The following is a 16,566-nucleotide window of genomic DNA, read 5'->3' on the forward strand; positions in this document are numbered from 1 at the left end:
TCTGGTGCGTCTTAGGCGAGAGGGCGGGGGCGGGGGGGGGGCTCCCCTTGTGGGGCTCTTGACTATTAAAGAAGGGGTGCCTGTGCATGAGCAGTGGCTCTGACCTTTCATCCAGTGCGAGGACACGAGGGAGGAACCAGGCGCTGTGTGGATACTTCGAGTGAGCTGGCATATCCCAAATCCCAGCCACAAGCTGATCTCAGTTGCTGAGAAGTAAAATGACTATGAAAATCGCTAATATTTATATGATGCTCTTTTCTCTAAAAGATTTATGTGTATTGACTCTAATTCTCACAACATCTATAAGATAAACTTATAATATTATTATCACATTCTGCAAATGAGGAAACTGAGGCATAGGTTGTTTTCTCAAAGGTTTTTCTAATATTAAGTGGTACCACCAAAATGGGAACTGAACAGATTGATTTTGGAACCCTTGCCTCTTTCTTGGGCGGGGGGGGGGTCTGGGTATATATCCGTCCAAACATTTGGGGTATTCACATGTGTCTCCTCACCTTTCAGGACCAGAACATTGGCATAAGGACTTCCCCATTGCCAAGGGAGAGCGTCAGTCCCCTGTTAACATTGACACCAAAACAGCCAAGCATGACCCTTCCCTGAAACCTCTGTGCCTTTGCTATGAGCAACCGACTTCTCGGAGGATCCTCAACAATGGTCATTCTTTCAACGTGGAGTTTGATGACTCTCAGGACACTGCAGGTTAGTGTTTAAAGTGTGCCCTTTAGCTAGTAGCTGTATTCCCACCTTAGTGGAAGAAGTCCAGCAGAGATAGGAAACATCTTTAATACTACAGTTTGTCTTAGTCCCTAAGATGCCACTCTAATAGGCTTCATTAGGTCCCAGACTCAAAGAAGTAGGCTAATTAATTTGAAGTTTCCTGAGACGGTGTCTCCTTTCTAAAATTCTTGGCTTCTGTGTAGGGCATAGAGTAACTGTGATCTGCCTGTGATAAGTCACAAAAGGGAAGCTCCCCACCCCATCAGATCAGTAATAATGAAATTTGCAAAAATATAACTTCTTAAGTTTAATTCTAAAATGTTTTTAGAACATTTGTCTTTGGAATTGATGCCTTTCCCTTAAAAAATATATGTTCATGTGCATTATTTTCAAAGTAGCAATAAGAAAAGTGATGAAAACTAGACAATTTAAAATACTGAAATTCTTGGAGAGCATTGTATTTATGAATATTTCTCACTTTGGGCTAGTGTGATAAAGGGGGCAGTTTATCTTGGTCTATATCTAGAAGTTCACTCCACAAAGATGTTTTATTAGAGTTAGTGAACATACCTGACCCATTACCCATAAATCCAATTACCATAGGTTATTTGTAATACAGCTATTTACAGGATACCACTGAATGCTTCTTGTATTTTATTTAGAAAAAGGAGAACAATCCCATTTAGTCATAGTAACTGCTTTTCTTGCTCACTGGTTGATTTAATTGCCAGTGCCCTATTTTCCTGAGTGTTTTCCTCTGAAGGTCATTGAATGAAATGGTCTTGCAAACACATGTTTGGTGGTGACATGGGAGTGGGGTGGGTGAGTTTTGGAGTAATGGTCTACAATACTAATGTATTATATAGTATATAATTAAAACCAAATAAGTCAAGTTGACTATTCTTTTCCAGGAGCTGTACAGTATATTCAGTTCAGTTTTGAAAAACAACATTTATCCTCCCCTCTTTTAAAAAGCTTTGGACACTTGGCTTTCTAAAACAGTAATTCTGGAAGACAATTTAATGAGATATAATGTGGAGATTATTTGAGAAATGTTTTCAACCTACCTGTTCCCTATGTACTTCTGCTTAGTATACACAGACACAGTTAGACAGACAGACAAACAGACAAACATACACATACTCTCTCGCACACACACACTTTCTGGCATTATGATTAAAATCAAGTCGAGGCTATACATTGATGATGCGTCTCCAGTAATTCTTGCTTTTCCCAAGAATTTCTCCCATTCCAAAGAAACACTGCTCAACTGATTAATCATAAAACAATTTCTTTTTTCATGTAAAGACTACCATATATTTATAGTATGGTCAATGGTCTCAAGATTTCTATTACATACATAAAGGATGCTATAAAGTTTCACGTTTAGTCATATAAAAACCAAAAAAAGATGAGCTACTTTAGTCCATAGCTGACAACTATTTTTTTAAGGCCACAATTATTGGCAACAGATACAATGTCAAACCAACTATTTACCTTATTGCATGCTACATAGAAATTGCATAGTCAATTTTTTTGAACAATGAAGAAACAAATGGAACCAGATGAAGTAGCTCTTTATATATTCCTTATAAAGGAGACTGTGAAAATAAATTATTCCGGTAGTGTGCCTTACTGGAAAATGGATTTTAGCCTATGGTAAGATGGCTGTGAGGGCCAATTGGGATCAAACAGACCTGGATTCGAATTCTAGCTCTGCCACTAACTATCTCAGTGATTTGGGGAAGGATAATACCTTCCCTAAGTTTTAAGGTTTTTAAATTAAAAGTGGAATAACAGTAGTATCTGCCACAGAGGAAAGATTAAATAGGACAGTTTGTTATGAAGCGCCTAGCCCAGTGCCTGGCACATAGCAGTTCCTCAGCAAACAATTATTAGGCAATTGCTGTAGCTGTTGCACTTGTGATAAAATTCTGAAGAAACCTTAATTTAATACCATTTAGGGTTACTTCCTACACTTGATAGTTTAAAATTTTATTTTTATATGTTCCCAAACATCTGACTTATTATTTTAAATATGCATTGATTCTATTTATGAAGTTATATAGTTGTGAATTTTACCATGTATATATTAACCTTTGAAGGATTTCTACATAAGCAGTAAATGATTAGACATAATCACATGTTTTTCAACTATTTCTTCTAGGGAATAATGGCCATGTTTAGATAATGAAACGTAATGCAAACTAGTGGATTAGGTAGGGGTTTTAACACATGTTTTTAGAGACACATGTATTATCCAGCCAGTTCTTGTACAAAAAAAAATTGATTAATAACAGATTGAACACTTGATAAACTAAGTGTCATGAAGGCAGGATGGGTACTTGGGTCCTCTCCTCATCCCCAGAGCTCAGTGTGGGCTGAGACTGCCTAAAATAGAAGGACCCAGAAACAACAGACACTGAAAATTCCTTTGATAAATACAAAAAGACAGTATTTCAAGGAACTGTGGAAACATGAGGTAGGCTTAGGAGTCTGAGTAGACAGGAATTTTTGGAATAAATAGTCTTAGGTAGAGACTTGAAGGATTTTGATGTCTTGGGAGAGATTCCAGGCAAAGGAAACTAGGAAACACCAGGGGACCTAAGAAGAGTACACAGTATGTACTTTAGAAAGGCAAGAAAGTATACAAAAACAAGAGTCAGCAATGAGTATTAGAAAGACTTAGTTGAGAGTGGTGGCATGTGCCTGTAATCCTGTAACTCAGGAGGCAGAGGCAGGAGGATGCAAGTTCAAAGTCAGCCTGAGCAACTTAGGGAGACCCTGTCTCAAAATAAAATAAAACAGACTGGGGAGGCAGCTCAGGGATAGAGCACCCCTGGGGTCCATCCCCAGTAACCCCCCCTCCAACACACAAAGACTTGTTCTCTCTTGCCATGAAAGACTTCTTTGTAATTTTGCCCACGTCTCTTTCAGTCATTTTGGTTAAACAAGTATGCAGAATACACTAAAATTTGATATAAATGGAAAATCCATCTACAGGGTTGATTAAAAAATAACAATACCATGAAGAAAAATAGCCTTTATACTTTATTTATTTCTTAAAGAATTCTAGACTCAAAGCTGGAACAAATGGTAGAGATCCTGTAGTCAACCCACTTAAAATAAACATGAAGAAACAGAAAGCTCGAGTTTAAATAACTTGCTAAGTCTTCTCCTGCCTAGTTTACTGGAGAGACTAAATGGCAATCTCTTAAAAATAGAATTTGAATGATAATCATAGTTAACGTTTAGTTTGAACATACCAGGTTTTGAAAAGCTAATGTACTTTTCTTACACTTACCTTTAAAAATTATTCATTCATTTTGGTCACTTAATTGTTTTAAAAATTAACCATTTAACAGCCCTTTAGTTAGGAGTGATCTTTATGGGGTTAATATTCTTAGACATTCTTTACCTCTTATTTTCTGCATTTAAATGCTTCAGTTCATTTACATTTCTCCTCCCTTGATAACATTTCAGCCTTCTAGAACTTCCCATAAATTTAGGTTTTCTAATATGTCCTAATGTAACAATATAACACCTTACGTCCTTGGGTGTCAGGAACTGAGCTGGTTGAGTTTATTGCTATGTTTACATTGGAGATAATTCTTTTTAACAAAAAATAGAATGGAAATAAGGGCGGAATTATAGGCTTTAACTGGAAGCTTAGGCTAAAGTTCTCATCAGTTTTCTAAACCCCTTTAAATAAACCACCTTGAATTAATGAAAAATTGCTAATCCTGTTAGGTAATTTTTAAGTTATTAAAAAATAACTCTCCCAGCTTGAGATGTTTTACTGCCAGATTTTTTTTTCTGGTGGAAAAGAATACTAGTCAAATTATTTACTCCTGCTAACTTATTAACTTATATTAATGAGTTTTGAACTGTCCTGCTTTTTTGCAAAGTTATGGCAAAAATTGAAAGCCAATGCCAGAATTATTGGGCCAGCTTATTTTTAACTCCCACCTGATATCTGTTTTATGTATTTATTTTTGAAATTGGAATTTTTAAATTTGTTTATTTCAAGAAAAAAGAAGGAAGGAAGCTCACCTTTACTCTTTTCAAGCAGAACATTGTCTGTATGACATAATGGGTCTTTGTACATGGATCCTGCTTGATTTTCAGGGACTAGCTTTTGAAGTTGTAAAATTTTCCTTCCACAAGCAAGCATAAATTAAAGGGAACCTTAACAACCAGAAATGAAATGAAAGGGCTTTTCATGTGCTCAGTTAATGGGATCAGAACCTTAAATAGCTGGAAAACTGACCAAAGCCTTTTAACTGTGCTAGTTAATTATGTTATCAGTATCAGTTTTCCTCCTATGCAGTTGCTGTATGATTTAAATTAAACTTCCATTTTCTTGAATTTTGACTGCTTAATGTAGTTGAAAGTGACAGCTAAATATCTCATTGAAAAGAATTGAAATATGGGCATTTTTCTGCTAGATTTGTCTGCCCTGACATGGAGCCCTAGGATCATTGGCTACTGTCAACAAGCTAAGCATGCATGATTTAATCAGTAGTACATATAGTAATGTATGATTTTAAAATGTTAGGATATTTGCAGAGATTATTCAGCTCCTAGAAATGCTATGTTTTCTGTGGAATTATTGATTTTGTTTTATTAATAAAAAATTACATATATTTTAGTTTTTAAACTAAGGATAATTGGGAGTAGTTTACCTAGCTCTTGGATTTAAGAGAGATTATTGACATACACTAAAGGTCTTTAGTTTGCTATTTGAAGATGTCTTTAGAAGTAATAGTGATTAGGATGAAAAATATCCCAAAATGCTAAATTTTAAGTTTATATTTTTGTGGGAAGTCTGATTTATTTCAGTATTTCTGAATCTCCTATTTTTAACAAAAACAAATAGTTTAACAATTTTTCAAGTAATAAATATAGATCAGTCTATAATGCCATACTTAGTGCTTATATTGTATTATATATACATATATAATATTTAACTGATGGCTGATCATGAAAATTAAAATTGGAGTCCTTGATGTTGTTATTTGAATTTAAATTAAATTTTTGGAGTTTGAAAAAAAATAGAGTAGAAAGTCTCACTATATTTCTCTATCCCTCATGGAACATGTTTCTGTGATATAGCAAATCATACACTTTGTAGAGTTCCAAAAATGTTCACTCGGTTAATTCTGCCTTTTCTTTTCTTTCTTTTTTTTGTACCAGGGCTTGAACCCAGGGATGCTTAACCATTGAGCCACATCCCCAGCCCTTTTTAATATTTTTTTATTTTGAGACAGGGTCTTGATAAGTTGCTGGGGCTGGTCTTAGACTTGCAATCCTCCTGCCTCAGCTTCCCGAGCCACTGGGATTACAGATTTGGGGCACCATGCCTAGCAATTTTCACCATTTAAAAAAATATATATTTTTGCATTAGAAAGAGGTATTTTTTAAAAGCTAGGACAGTTTAGAAAATATCATATAGCAATTTAATAAATAAATAAATAGGCCTGGATTGTAGTATAATCTCCTATATTTAACCAAAATGTTGTCATTTTGTTTCTCAAAAGGATATATGCTACCTTTATCAGAGTCTATGGTGATTTTTATTATAACAGTGTTTTTCGGTTATATAATTGATTAACCTCATTGCTCAGAATTTGCTGAGAAATAACCAGGTAAAGAAGATCAAACCCACTGCTTTTAGTAGTAATTAAATTTTAATGATTTAGTAACCCTTCCTAATTACAGGGGGCTTCTACATGCATAATAAATTTTCTTTTAACAGGGACTAACCCAGGTATCTGGTGCAAACCGATAAGCACTGAAAGTATTTAATCATTGAACACAGAGCACTTTTTTTTTTTTTTGCTTGTTTTTCTGATGTTCACAAAGCCTTTTTAAGTAAAAGCTTATATCTAGCTCTTGCCTAATTCTAAATGTTTCATGAAACAAGTAAATTAGGTCACAATTTTAGGGCCTACAAGAAAGAGAATAACAGTCAGTTTTATTCTCTTTAAAATTTAAGATCCTGGTATGATTCTCTACAGGAGGAAAGGAAATACATTCAGAAAGATCAGTTATCTCAGATGCTTTAATATAGTTTTATTTAATTCGTTTTGTCACTTGGTAGCACTAATGGTATTACAAATGGCATCTAATTTTTACAATCAGCCAATTTGTTCCTTAAAGAGTTATTATAAAAGAATTTTCAGTATAGACATTTTATAAACATGTATTTCATTTTTAAGGATATGTTATTTACAAAGAAAAGGGATTCTTCTGTTTCAGAGAAACCTTGGTATTGGGGCTAAGGCTATTCGTTCCATATGGAATTATCAGACAAATATAAACTTTTATAATAAGTTGCTTTTGTGTTTCAAGGGATGTGATTTTATCAGAATACATTCAAATTTGTGTTTCTTAATAGATCTGTAACATAACATCATTTATTATTCATTCTTTCTGTTTTCATTCTTCTTATTTTTTCTAACCTATTATAAAGCAAAGCTGGCAACCTGAATATATCAAAAGCCATAGAAAAGCCATGGTGCCTAAATAACTTCCATCCAGTTTCATCTTTTACTTTGAATAGATGAATGGATGTTGCTACCATCTAAGCATATTTAAGTGAAATGAAGTGAACAAACTTTATTGTACAGACTGGGTCCCTTTGTCTTGAAAATCCAAAGTAAATTTGAGTTCACTATTTTATGAAATTAAAAGTGAAAGCTAATAAAAAACTTTTAAAGCAACAGTATTTTAATTTGAGTACTAGGTAAATAAATTGTAGAACTAAGTTACATATATAATATTTAACTGATGGCTGATCATGAAAATTAAAATTGGAGTCCTTGATGTTGTTATTTGAATTTAAATTAAATTTTTGGAGTTTGAAAAAAAATAGAGTAGAAAGTCTCACTATATTTCTCTATCCCTCATGGAACATGTTTCTGTGATATAGCAAATCATACACTTTGTAGAGTTCCAAAAATGTTCACTCGGTTAATTCTGCCTTTTCTTTTCTTTCTTTTTTTTGTACCAGGGCTTGAACCCAGGGATGCTTAACCATTGAGCCACATCCCCAGCCCTTTTTAATATTTTTTTATTTTGAGACAGGGTCTTGATAAGTTGCTGGGGCTGGTCTTAGACTTGCAATCCTCCTGCCTCAGCTTCCCGAGCNATATATATATATATATATATATATATATATATATATATATATATATGATCCCACTAATACATATAAGATAAGCAAAGAATTTTTTATAGCAATTTCCCACTATTATAATCTCTCAAGACACAACTTGTTAATTATCTACAGATATATACAATCTAAAAATGTGGTTTCTGGTACTGATTTTACTGAATAAAGTTAAATTAATACCAGGAATGGTATAATCTGGGTATAGTTATTATAGACTTTTAAGTTCTTGGAGATAACAAAGCATATAACACTGAACGTAAAAGTTGATGTGTACATTATTAGTGAAGAACTAAATGAATATTTCCATTTTATAGGTGAGGAAATAAAGTCAAAGATGTTCATTAAAATTTTAAGGGGACAAAACAGGTTAGCAGGAGTGTAAGGAGAATTAGATTTTATAAAGTTAAGATTGATAGAATGTGTATTAATAAATTTTTTTTGGTCTTAACTGGGGTCAGAGGTCTGTGAAATACGTCCTAGGGCAGCCATTGGGTAGTGTCAGAAGGAAGGTCCCCTGTTTGCATGTGTGTGCAGCAGACCAATCTGTTGGCAAGTAGCTGCCTGGGCTCTTCATCCTAAGTGATGCACAGAGGAATTATTAGTTACACTTAAAATTTCCTCTCTGGACCTGAACCTGTGATTCCAAATCAACCCACAGGAAGAGGTACCACTGTGCTCAGCAAGCAAAGATTATGAAGAGCTTCTATACTTTACCCAACACACATGAAGTAATATTAGCAATGTGTGTTTCATGTGTGGATGTACGAGTATGCATGTATGTGTGTATGCATGTGTCCATGTGTGTATGTATGTGTGCACAGATATATTATACACATGCATTTTAATTTCAGCGCTGAAAGGGGGACCCCTCGATGGCACCTACAGATTGATTCAGTTTCACTTTCACTGGGGCTCATCTGATGGACAAGGTTCTGAACACACTGTGGATAAAACAACGTATGCTGCAGAGGTAAGATATGGCAACAACAAAGGTTGTAAATGGCTAGTTAGCATTAATTTTGAAAGCTCAGTTTTGTAAATTCAACTCACACTAAGTGAACCACTTCTTTTGCAAAGGCCATTCATGTTTGCTTCTTATAACCTTTAAATGTAATATTACAATCAAGGCTAAAAAGCTTTCTCTAGTGTCCCCAAGGACAACATTTACAAAAAAATAAATAAATTCAAATGGGAGGAATTTGTTTTAGCATAAATCTAGAAAAAAAATTTGTGCCTTCTCTCAAAACATGTCTTCATCTTAGAGCTGTTGATAAAATCACTTGCTATTCTACCAAGTAGCAGATGATTTGATTGAAAAATGAAGGAAAAGCTTTTATTTAAAATTATCCACCATTTTCCTTTAGTAACTATTAGTTAAGGAGAAATGATCACTGGATTAAAGTCTGCTGGCTTTTATCATGTTAATCATTCACTATGATTTTTTGTCTTCTCTGGCATTAGCTTCACTTGGTTCACTGGAACACCAAATATAAGGATTTTGGAAAAGCCGTGGAACAACCTGATGGGCTGGCTGTGTTGGGCATTTTTCTGAAGGTTAGTTGGTGGTCCAGTTATTTTTCCTGTTTTCAAGAAAGATTGACCAGACAGAACATTTCCAACAGGTGTTTTACAAAAGAGCTGAGCAAATGCCTTTCTTTGGCCCTGAAGTGTTTTCAGGCTTACTTCTCCCTCCATCTCTCCATCTTTTCTTTCTGGAGGGGCAGAAAGACAAAAGTGGGAGGTTTTGTTTAGATAGTATTTACCTGGAAATTAGAAGAACAGAAAGAAGTCAACTATAGAGGACTAGTAGGTATGTGTTTTGTTTTAATTTAACCTTAGACTAAAGTATTGTTTGATGATAGACAACACTCAAGTAAGACTGAGTTCTGGAGGGCTCAAAGACAGAGAGACTCTGTATTGGAGAATCTCAGGCAACAGTGGGACCTCACAGGTTGAGCTGCCCTCTGGCCAGTTGTAAAGAGGAGAGTCAAACTGTCTGGACTGGCGATTCCCCAGCTCTGACATCATATTGAGGGTGGGGGGCGCGCTGCAGGTATTTTGAAGTCATCCGAGGACAACATAAAGAAGCAGGAGCTGATGAATCTGCTGGGACACAACCCTGAGAAACTATAAAATGTATGGCCTTGAAGGCAGTGGCAAGGGGTGGATTCAGTGACTACCGAGGAGTCAGAGACTCAAAGCTAGGGCTTGGGGGAAGCTGAAGGACAAGAGACTGTTTATAAAGAAGGAAAGGTGGAGTTGTAAAAGCCTGCAAGGAGGCGAGGGAAGGAAAGCGCTTGAGGGCAGGCTTTGCTGTAGCAATTGAATGTCACTGGGGACACCTGAAAAGATTGTTTCAGAGTTAACTATAGGGCAGAAGCAGAGGCAGGTTGGGAAGTGGCAGTAGGGAAGTCCAGGGTGTCAGTGCCTTCTAGCTAAGACACTGATAGATCACTGTGGCGTGTATAAAGTGGTAGATTTTGCTTCACTTCTTAGAGAACGTTTATGATAGTGCTGCCCAAGTTAAAAATGCTAGAGCGTCAAATTGGTTATATTATCTTCCTCCTTGTGTTTTTCTATAGATTGGCAGTGCTAACCCAGGCCTTCAGAAAGTCCTCGATATGCTGGATTCCATTAAAACAAAGGTAAAGTTTAATTTTCTGCTGCTTTTGGGGGTGTCCTTTTTTTCAATACTTTATTGGTTTTAGAAATTTCCTTTGATCAAGTTTTATTGACATGTGGTAGTTGAGTGAACAGTTAATGAAGGTAAAATATTGCTTACATATTTTCTTTCTGCAAAAAGTTAGCCCTAATTCTACTAGAGTTCTAAGACTTGCCTTTATTGAATCTTTCTTCCGATCATTTGAATATCCTGAATGAAAGAATTGGAGAATCTCATGATTGCAAGGAGGCTGAAAGATCATCTGGTCAAATTGTCCACTAATTCATACAGCAAATATTTGTTGAGTACTTCCTATTGCCAGTCCACTTTGCTAATCCAGGAGATACAATGATGAACAAGACGAACAAAGTCATGCTTGTTGGAGATTTATGTTCTGTGACTTCTTTGAATTCATCCGTCCTGTGTTTAAATCATCTCTGTAACAGAGCTGTGTTTGAGGTCAGTGAGAATCTGCTTAAACACTAAAGTCACTCCCAGTGATGGGAAGCCCATCACCAGGGGCAGCCCCAGCTGTATAAAGCTTATCCTCAAGTTGCAACAGCATCTATTTTCTGAAATGTGCAACCTCCACTCCTGGCCTGATCCCCTGATCTCATATCTTATGGACCCAACTCCTCTTCCACATGACCCTAGGGTTTCTCTCATGGCTTTTCACCTACCCTAGGATAATTATCTCTAGTTCCCTTTAGTTATTCTCATAGGAGATAGTTTTATCTCTTTGAACAACCTTGTCACTCTTCCAGGAAAGCTTTCTTGCTTTCATCTATTGATATTCAGCCCAGAGCCAAACACAGTTTTTTAGTTCTGATCTAGCTGTCAAATAGCGTGGCGAGACAAGGGCCTCCTCTTCAAGGATAATATATTTCTGTTACTGAAACCTAAAATTAAAAAAAAAATTATTTTAGTGGCACCAGTCACATTTAAAATACCAGATGTGATCAGCTAATGACTTAATGGAAAACATAAATGATTATATTAGAGGACAAAATGAAAAATGGACGTGTGAATATAATCAGTTCTTGCTCACACCTGCCTAATCAATATGTCCAAGTCAAATGCTTTCTATTCATTTCTTTTCACTTTGTTTGCCAGCATATCTGGAAATAGTGTATTCAAAAAAAAAAAAAAAAAGGTTTCTTGCTGTTCCAGAGGAGTAGATTTTTACTTATCTTTTGCAGTCTCCTTTCGCCCTCCTGCTCTGATCACATGACAAAATTAACCTGTGGGTTTGCCTGGCAGGGTAAGAGCTCTGACTTCACTGGCTTTGATCCTCGTGGCCTCCTTCCTAAAAATCTGGACTACTGGACCTACCCTGGCTCACTGACCACCCCTCCTCTTCTGGAATGTGTGACCTGGATTGTGCTCAAGGAACCCATTAGTGTCAGCAGTGAGCAGGTCAGTTTTCTACAGAAAGGTCTGCTTGGAGACACTGAATGTTTAGTGGAGGTGAAAGAGTTTGGCCTTTGGAATCAATCCTCAGATTTGATCCTCCTGCTGCTTCTAGCCATGCAACTAGTATCTGCAGCAGTGCTTAGCAAGTAATCAGCATTCAGCAAATATTTGTTGTTATTAGCCATGGCCCCAGGCACAGTTTGTTTAGTTTGTAAAATTGGAGGTTCATTGTGAGGATTAAATGAGAAAAGTATCTTTCACTATTGCATGTGGTTTTTTTTTTTTTTTTGATCAGCTATGAGGAAATAATGACTCAAACAAAAAAATGAGATTCAAGGTTACACAGATAGCAGTGAAAATTCCCAACCCACTGCTCACTCAAGTAGAAGCTTATGCAGTTTCATTTATATAAGAATGGATTTCTGAATCCCAAGGAAGGTGAAAGTCATGCTTTGGAGAAAAAGTATCTATCAAAACTCAGGGGGCTTGTTGCAGAGACTCAGAACAGACACTCTTACATTACCCGTACAGTGTAGATGGTCATGTTCAAGAACTAATGCAGCTTCTCAGGGATGAGCATCCACAGAAGTGGACACAAAAGGATTTTTCCTGGGCTGTCACATAGCACATAGATAAAATGTGGAAAATGGACATTTCTTAGGATTCACAAGAGGTTGCATCATGAATAATTTAAGGAGAGAGTCAGCAATGAGCAGCTTTGCAAATGACAAGTGTTTGAATAGTTGTATGATTTAAGCCTACAAAATTTTGGAATCGTAGAAATTTAGATATGCAGTGTGCATGAGAGGTTGTGTTGTCCGACTTTCTCATTTTGCTGTCTAGAATGTGTTGAAAAACAGAGGTTCAGGAAAATTGAAGTGCTTTCCACCCACCTAGCTTGTGGTTAAATCAGGTTTGGGAGCAAGGACTCTCTATTCTTGTGTTCTCCTTTAGAATATTAACTATGAATACTAAAGATATTTTTTAGCTTTCTTGCTATATCTAACTGGAAACTTACTTTGTAGTATATCAAAATGGGCCAAAAAATAATATGCTTGACTTGAAAATTGGCCTTGTTGTCATACATTTGAGCACCCCTACTGAAGTAGTAGCAAAAGCAAAGATTATAATGCCACATCTTATTTGAAGATGTAGTGCTTGGGTTATGGTTTATTATTATTATTTATTATTATTATTATTTTGGTACTGGAAATTGAACCCAGGGGCATTAAACTTCACTGAGTACATCCCCAGCCCTTTTTTATGTTTTTATTTGGAGACGGGTCTCACTAAGTTACTTAGAGCCTTGTTAAATTGCCAAGGCTGGCTTTGAACTTGTGATCCTCCTGCCTCAGCCTCCCAAGAAGCTGCTGAGATTACAGGCGTGTACCACCGCGCCTAGCCTGGGTTATGATTTAAAAACATGAAAATTCTTTTTTTTTTTCCTTCACTGAGAACAATTAAGCTTAAGATCCAAAGTCTGCTATTGATAGCTATTATGACAAATGGATTTATTATGTACACACACACCCATACACAAAAGTACCCAGAGAGATAAAAGCTATTGAACTGGCTCCATTAGTCCTTGTGCTCTGAATTGCCTTTTAAGGTAGAAAGTGATATTAAACTAGAAATATTGCATGTATTAGCACAATAACAATAGTAGGGATATTCTTCATATCATATAACACAGAAGGGTCATGTTCAGATTAAGTAAGCCAGAACTCTGGTTCTTTCTTTTTGTGATTCTTTTTACTTACCTTGACCATTAGTAACTTGGTGGATGCCAAAGCACTTTGAACATCATATCCAGGTACAGTCACCTCAAGGAGGAAAGAAACAACTCTTCTGTTCGTTCCCTAGGAACAGAGAAGCCTTTCTTCAAAAGCCTTCACAGCCTAACAAAACTTTCACATCCCACTTCTAACCCAGTCCTCAGGAAGGGAATATGATTGCCATGGTCAGTTTAGTGGCTTAAAAAGGGATCTGACAGATATCTATCAATGGTCAAGTGTGGGGGGAATGGATGTTAGGTATGGAATATAAAAGGGTCTGCTACATTCTGCTGCCTTGATTGGCTTTACTCAGGCTTTGTCTCTCTGCTGCTAAAATGATGAGTCAAATTGATCAATGTGAGAATATACTTTAAGTGGGAGAAAGGAAGTATTCATCACTTACACTGGATTGATAAAAAAATTTGACTTAATTGTACTTTATAAGCAGACTCTATCTAACTCTTTATTTATTGATTGATTGGTATTTGGGATTGAACCCAGGGATGCTTAACCACAGAGCCATATCCCAGTCCTTTTTATACTGTATTTAGAAACAGGGTTTCACTGAATGGCTTAAGGCCTCCTTAAATGGCTGAGGCTGGCTTTGAACTCATGATCCTCTTAGCCTCCTGGGCCACTGGATTACAGGAGTGTGCTCCCACACCTGGTGACTAACTCTTTCATATTGCTAAAATTCTGTTGTGGTCAAACAACCCTAGATGACATTTGAGAGTTCCCTTTGCATTGCAGTACCTGTAAGGTAGTCAGATACCTTATAGGTAATGTCCTATATCAGTGTTGACTTCATGGGGATTATTGGAGATATATTACTTTACAGAGATCAAGTTAAAGTCTACTGGTTCATGTATTTCTGCATTGCCCAAACCATCTTTCTTCATTTAGGGGAAGGGGGGACTCTACTTTTCAAACAACCTCAAAGAAGGTGGGCTATTGTCTGACTGTTGCCTGTGTCACAGCACTGAACCAGGAAATTGAAACAGGTGTAAAAGGGAATAAAAATCAACCATGACAAGGGCTTGAAAACCCAGCATGGGAAAATGCATTTTTGTGTTTCTATATATTTAAGCAGAATGCCAGCTTATCTGTCACTCAGCCCATAGAGTTTTCAGATCCTGGGCCTTTTATCTAATTGTACAGATGTTGTACTTATTTTCCCTGGGGCAAAAAGCAAAATTTTAATTTGGTTCGAGAACTGGTATTTTGTACATAATAAAGGCACGGATTTATAGACTTTGCTGTTTGATTTAAAATGAGAATAAGAAAGCAAGGTCAGATTCTGGGTATTTTTATGAATGGATTTGTTACTGAAAGCATACATGCATAGTCCACGTGTGATTATGTACCTATTGAGTTTTGGCCATTGATAGAAGGTACTTGAAATGTTGGGGAATGTATGTCAACATTTAACACAAGCATATACATAAATAATATTGTGAAACTTAAAAAATTTTTTGCTATGTCTTTTAGATGTCAAAATTCCGTCAACTGAACTTCAACTTCGAGGGTGAACCTGAAGAGCTGATGGTGGACAACTGGCGACCAGCTCAGCCACTAAAGAACAGACAAATCAAAGCTTCCTTTAAATAAGATGGTCCCAGAGCTGGTACACAAACAGTCAATCTTCAGATGTTTCCCTTTAGCTAAGCACAAATCTACCTTCGTGATATGGACTCTGGCTGCTTTGTGTCTGGTTTTCTGGACCCTTCACCTCTCACTTGACATGCTTACTGAATAAATGTGAAGAGTTAGACCAAGTGTCAGCCTTGGCAGAAGTGTTGTGGTGGGATGCTTCTCTGCTTAAGGTATCATCTTTCTATGACAGGAATTTAATATAAGGGATAGGAGTGAATGAAACACCCTGACTTTGTTCACAGCACAGAGGGTGATGAGTACTCAACTCACAACTGTTTGTTGAAATGCTATTTTTAAAACATACAGTGCAAAGCCATACAGAGACCAATGAAAGCAAATCAGGTAAAATAGTCACAATTTTATGTAATATAAATCAGACAAAATACATGTTCATGATTCTAAGATGTTAAAGGAAGACTTTTAAAATTCTTATATATTTGTAGCAAAGTTATCTTAAACATGAATTATGTTGTGATTTAGTGATTTTTGAATTCTAGAGATGTAAAAGAAGTACGATCTATAAAAAGTGTTATAGTTGTGGTACAGAGTATATTTCCATTCAAATGACATATTATAAATTAACAGATATTGTATTTTAGATATATTCTGTAATAAAATTCAGAATTCTGTTTGAGTTATTATTTTTGCACATATGGCAGTGGGCAATTATGGAGGAACAGATGTCTAGTTTCACAATCCATATCAATTCATTGTTAATAATGAGCCATCATAATTGGTGTACTCCTAATTGAAGGAGTCCCCTTTAAGAAAAACCCGGAGGTCATTTACTATTTGCCAACCACTTACTCATCTAATCCTCATGACAATCCTGTGAGGGTGAATCCTGCAAGGGAAGGAGAACTGATGATATGAAATGTAGCAAGGTAGAGCAGGGAAGGAAGGGTGTATACACTGAATCCCTGTGAGCTCCTGGGGAATAAAATAAAGTCTATTTTATTTAAAAAGGGAATCCAAGTGAAATCTGGAATGAAAAAAAAAGATAAATTTTTATCAGAGAGGAAGAAGGTGAATGAATGAAATAAAAATCTTTCACTCTTATACGTCTATGGGGTTTAGCTCTGGGTCTTTGACCCTGGAATGCTTGGTTAATGAGTGATTCTAGACTGTCATGCTTAACACACAGCTCA

General features: G+C 36.2%; 1 protein-coding gene across 1 annotated transcript in view; it reads left to right on the plus strand.

The window, feature by feature from the left end:
- Positions 1-16,047, plus strand: part of LOC107142481 (carbonic anhydrase 3) — a 40,275-nt gene extending 24,228 nt beyond the window's left edge. The window contains exons 2-7 of the mRNA XM_048782765.1: positions 523-720; positions 8,767-8,885; positions 9,377-9,469; positions 10,498-10,560; positions 11,838-11,993; positions 15,254-16,047. Coding sequence (XP_048638722.1) covers positions 523-720; positions 8,767-8,885; positions 9,377-9,469; positions 10,498-10,560; positions 11,838-11,993; positions 15,254-15,373 — 749 coding nt within the window. The 3' untranslated portion in view covers positions 15,374-16,047. The remainder of the gene's footprint in view (positions 1-522; positions 721-8,766; positions 8,886-9,376; positions 9,470-10,497; positions 10,561-11,837; positions 11,994-15,253) is intronic.
- The last annotated feature ends 519 nt before the right edge of the window (positions 16,048-16,566 follow it).

This window comes from Marmota marmota, unplaced genomic scaffold (genome assembly GCF_001458135.2).
Source record: "Marmota marmota marmota unplaced genomic scaffold, marMar, whole genome shotgun sequence".
Classification (NCBI taxonomy): domain Eukaryota; kingdom Metazoa; phylum Chordata; class Mammalia; order Rodentia; family Sciuridae; genus Marmota; species Marmota marmota.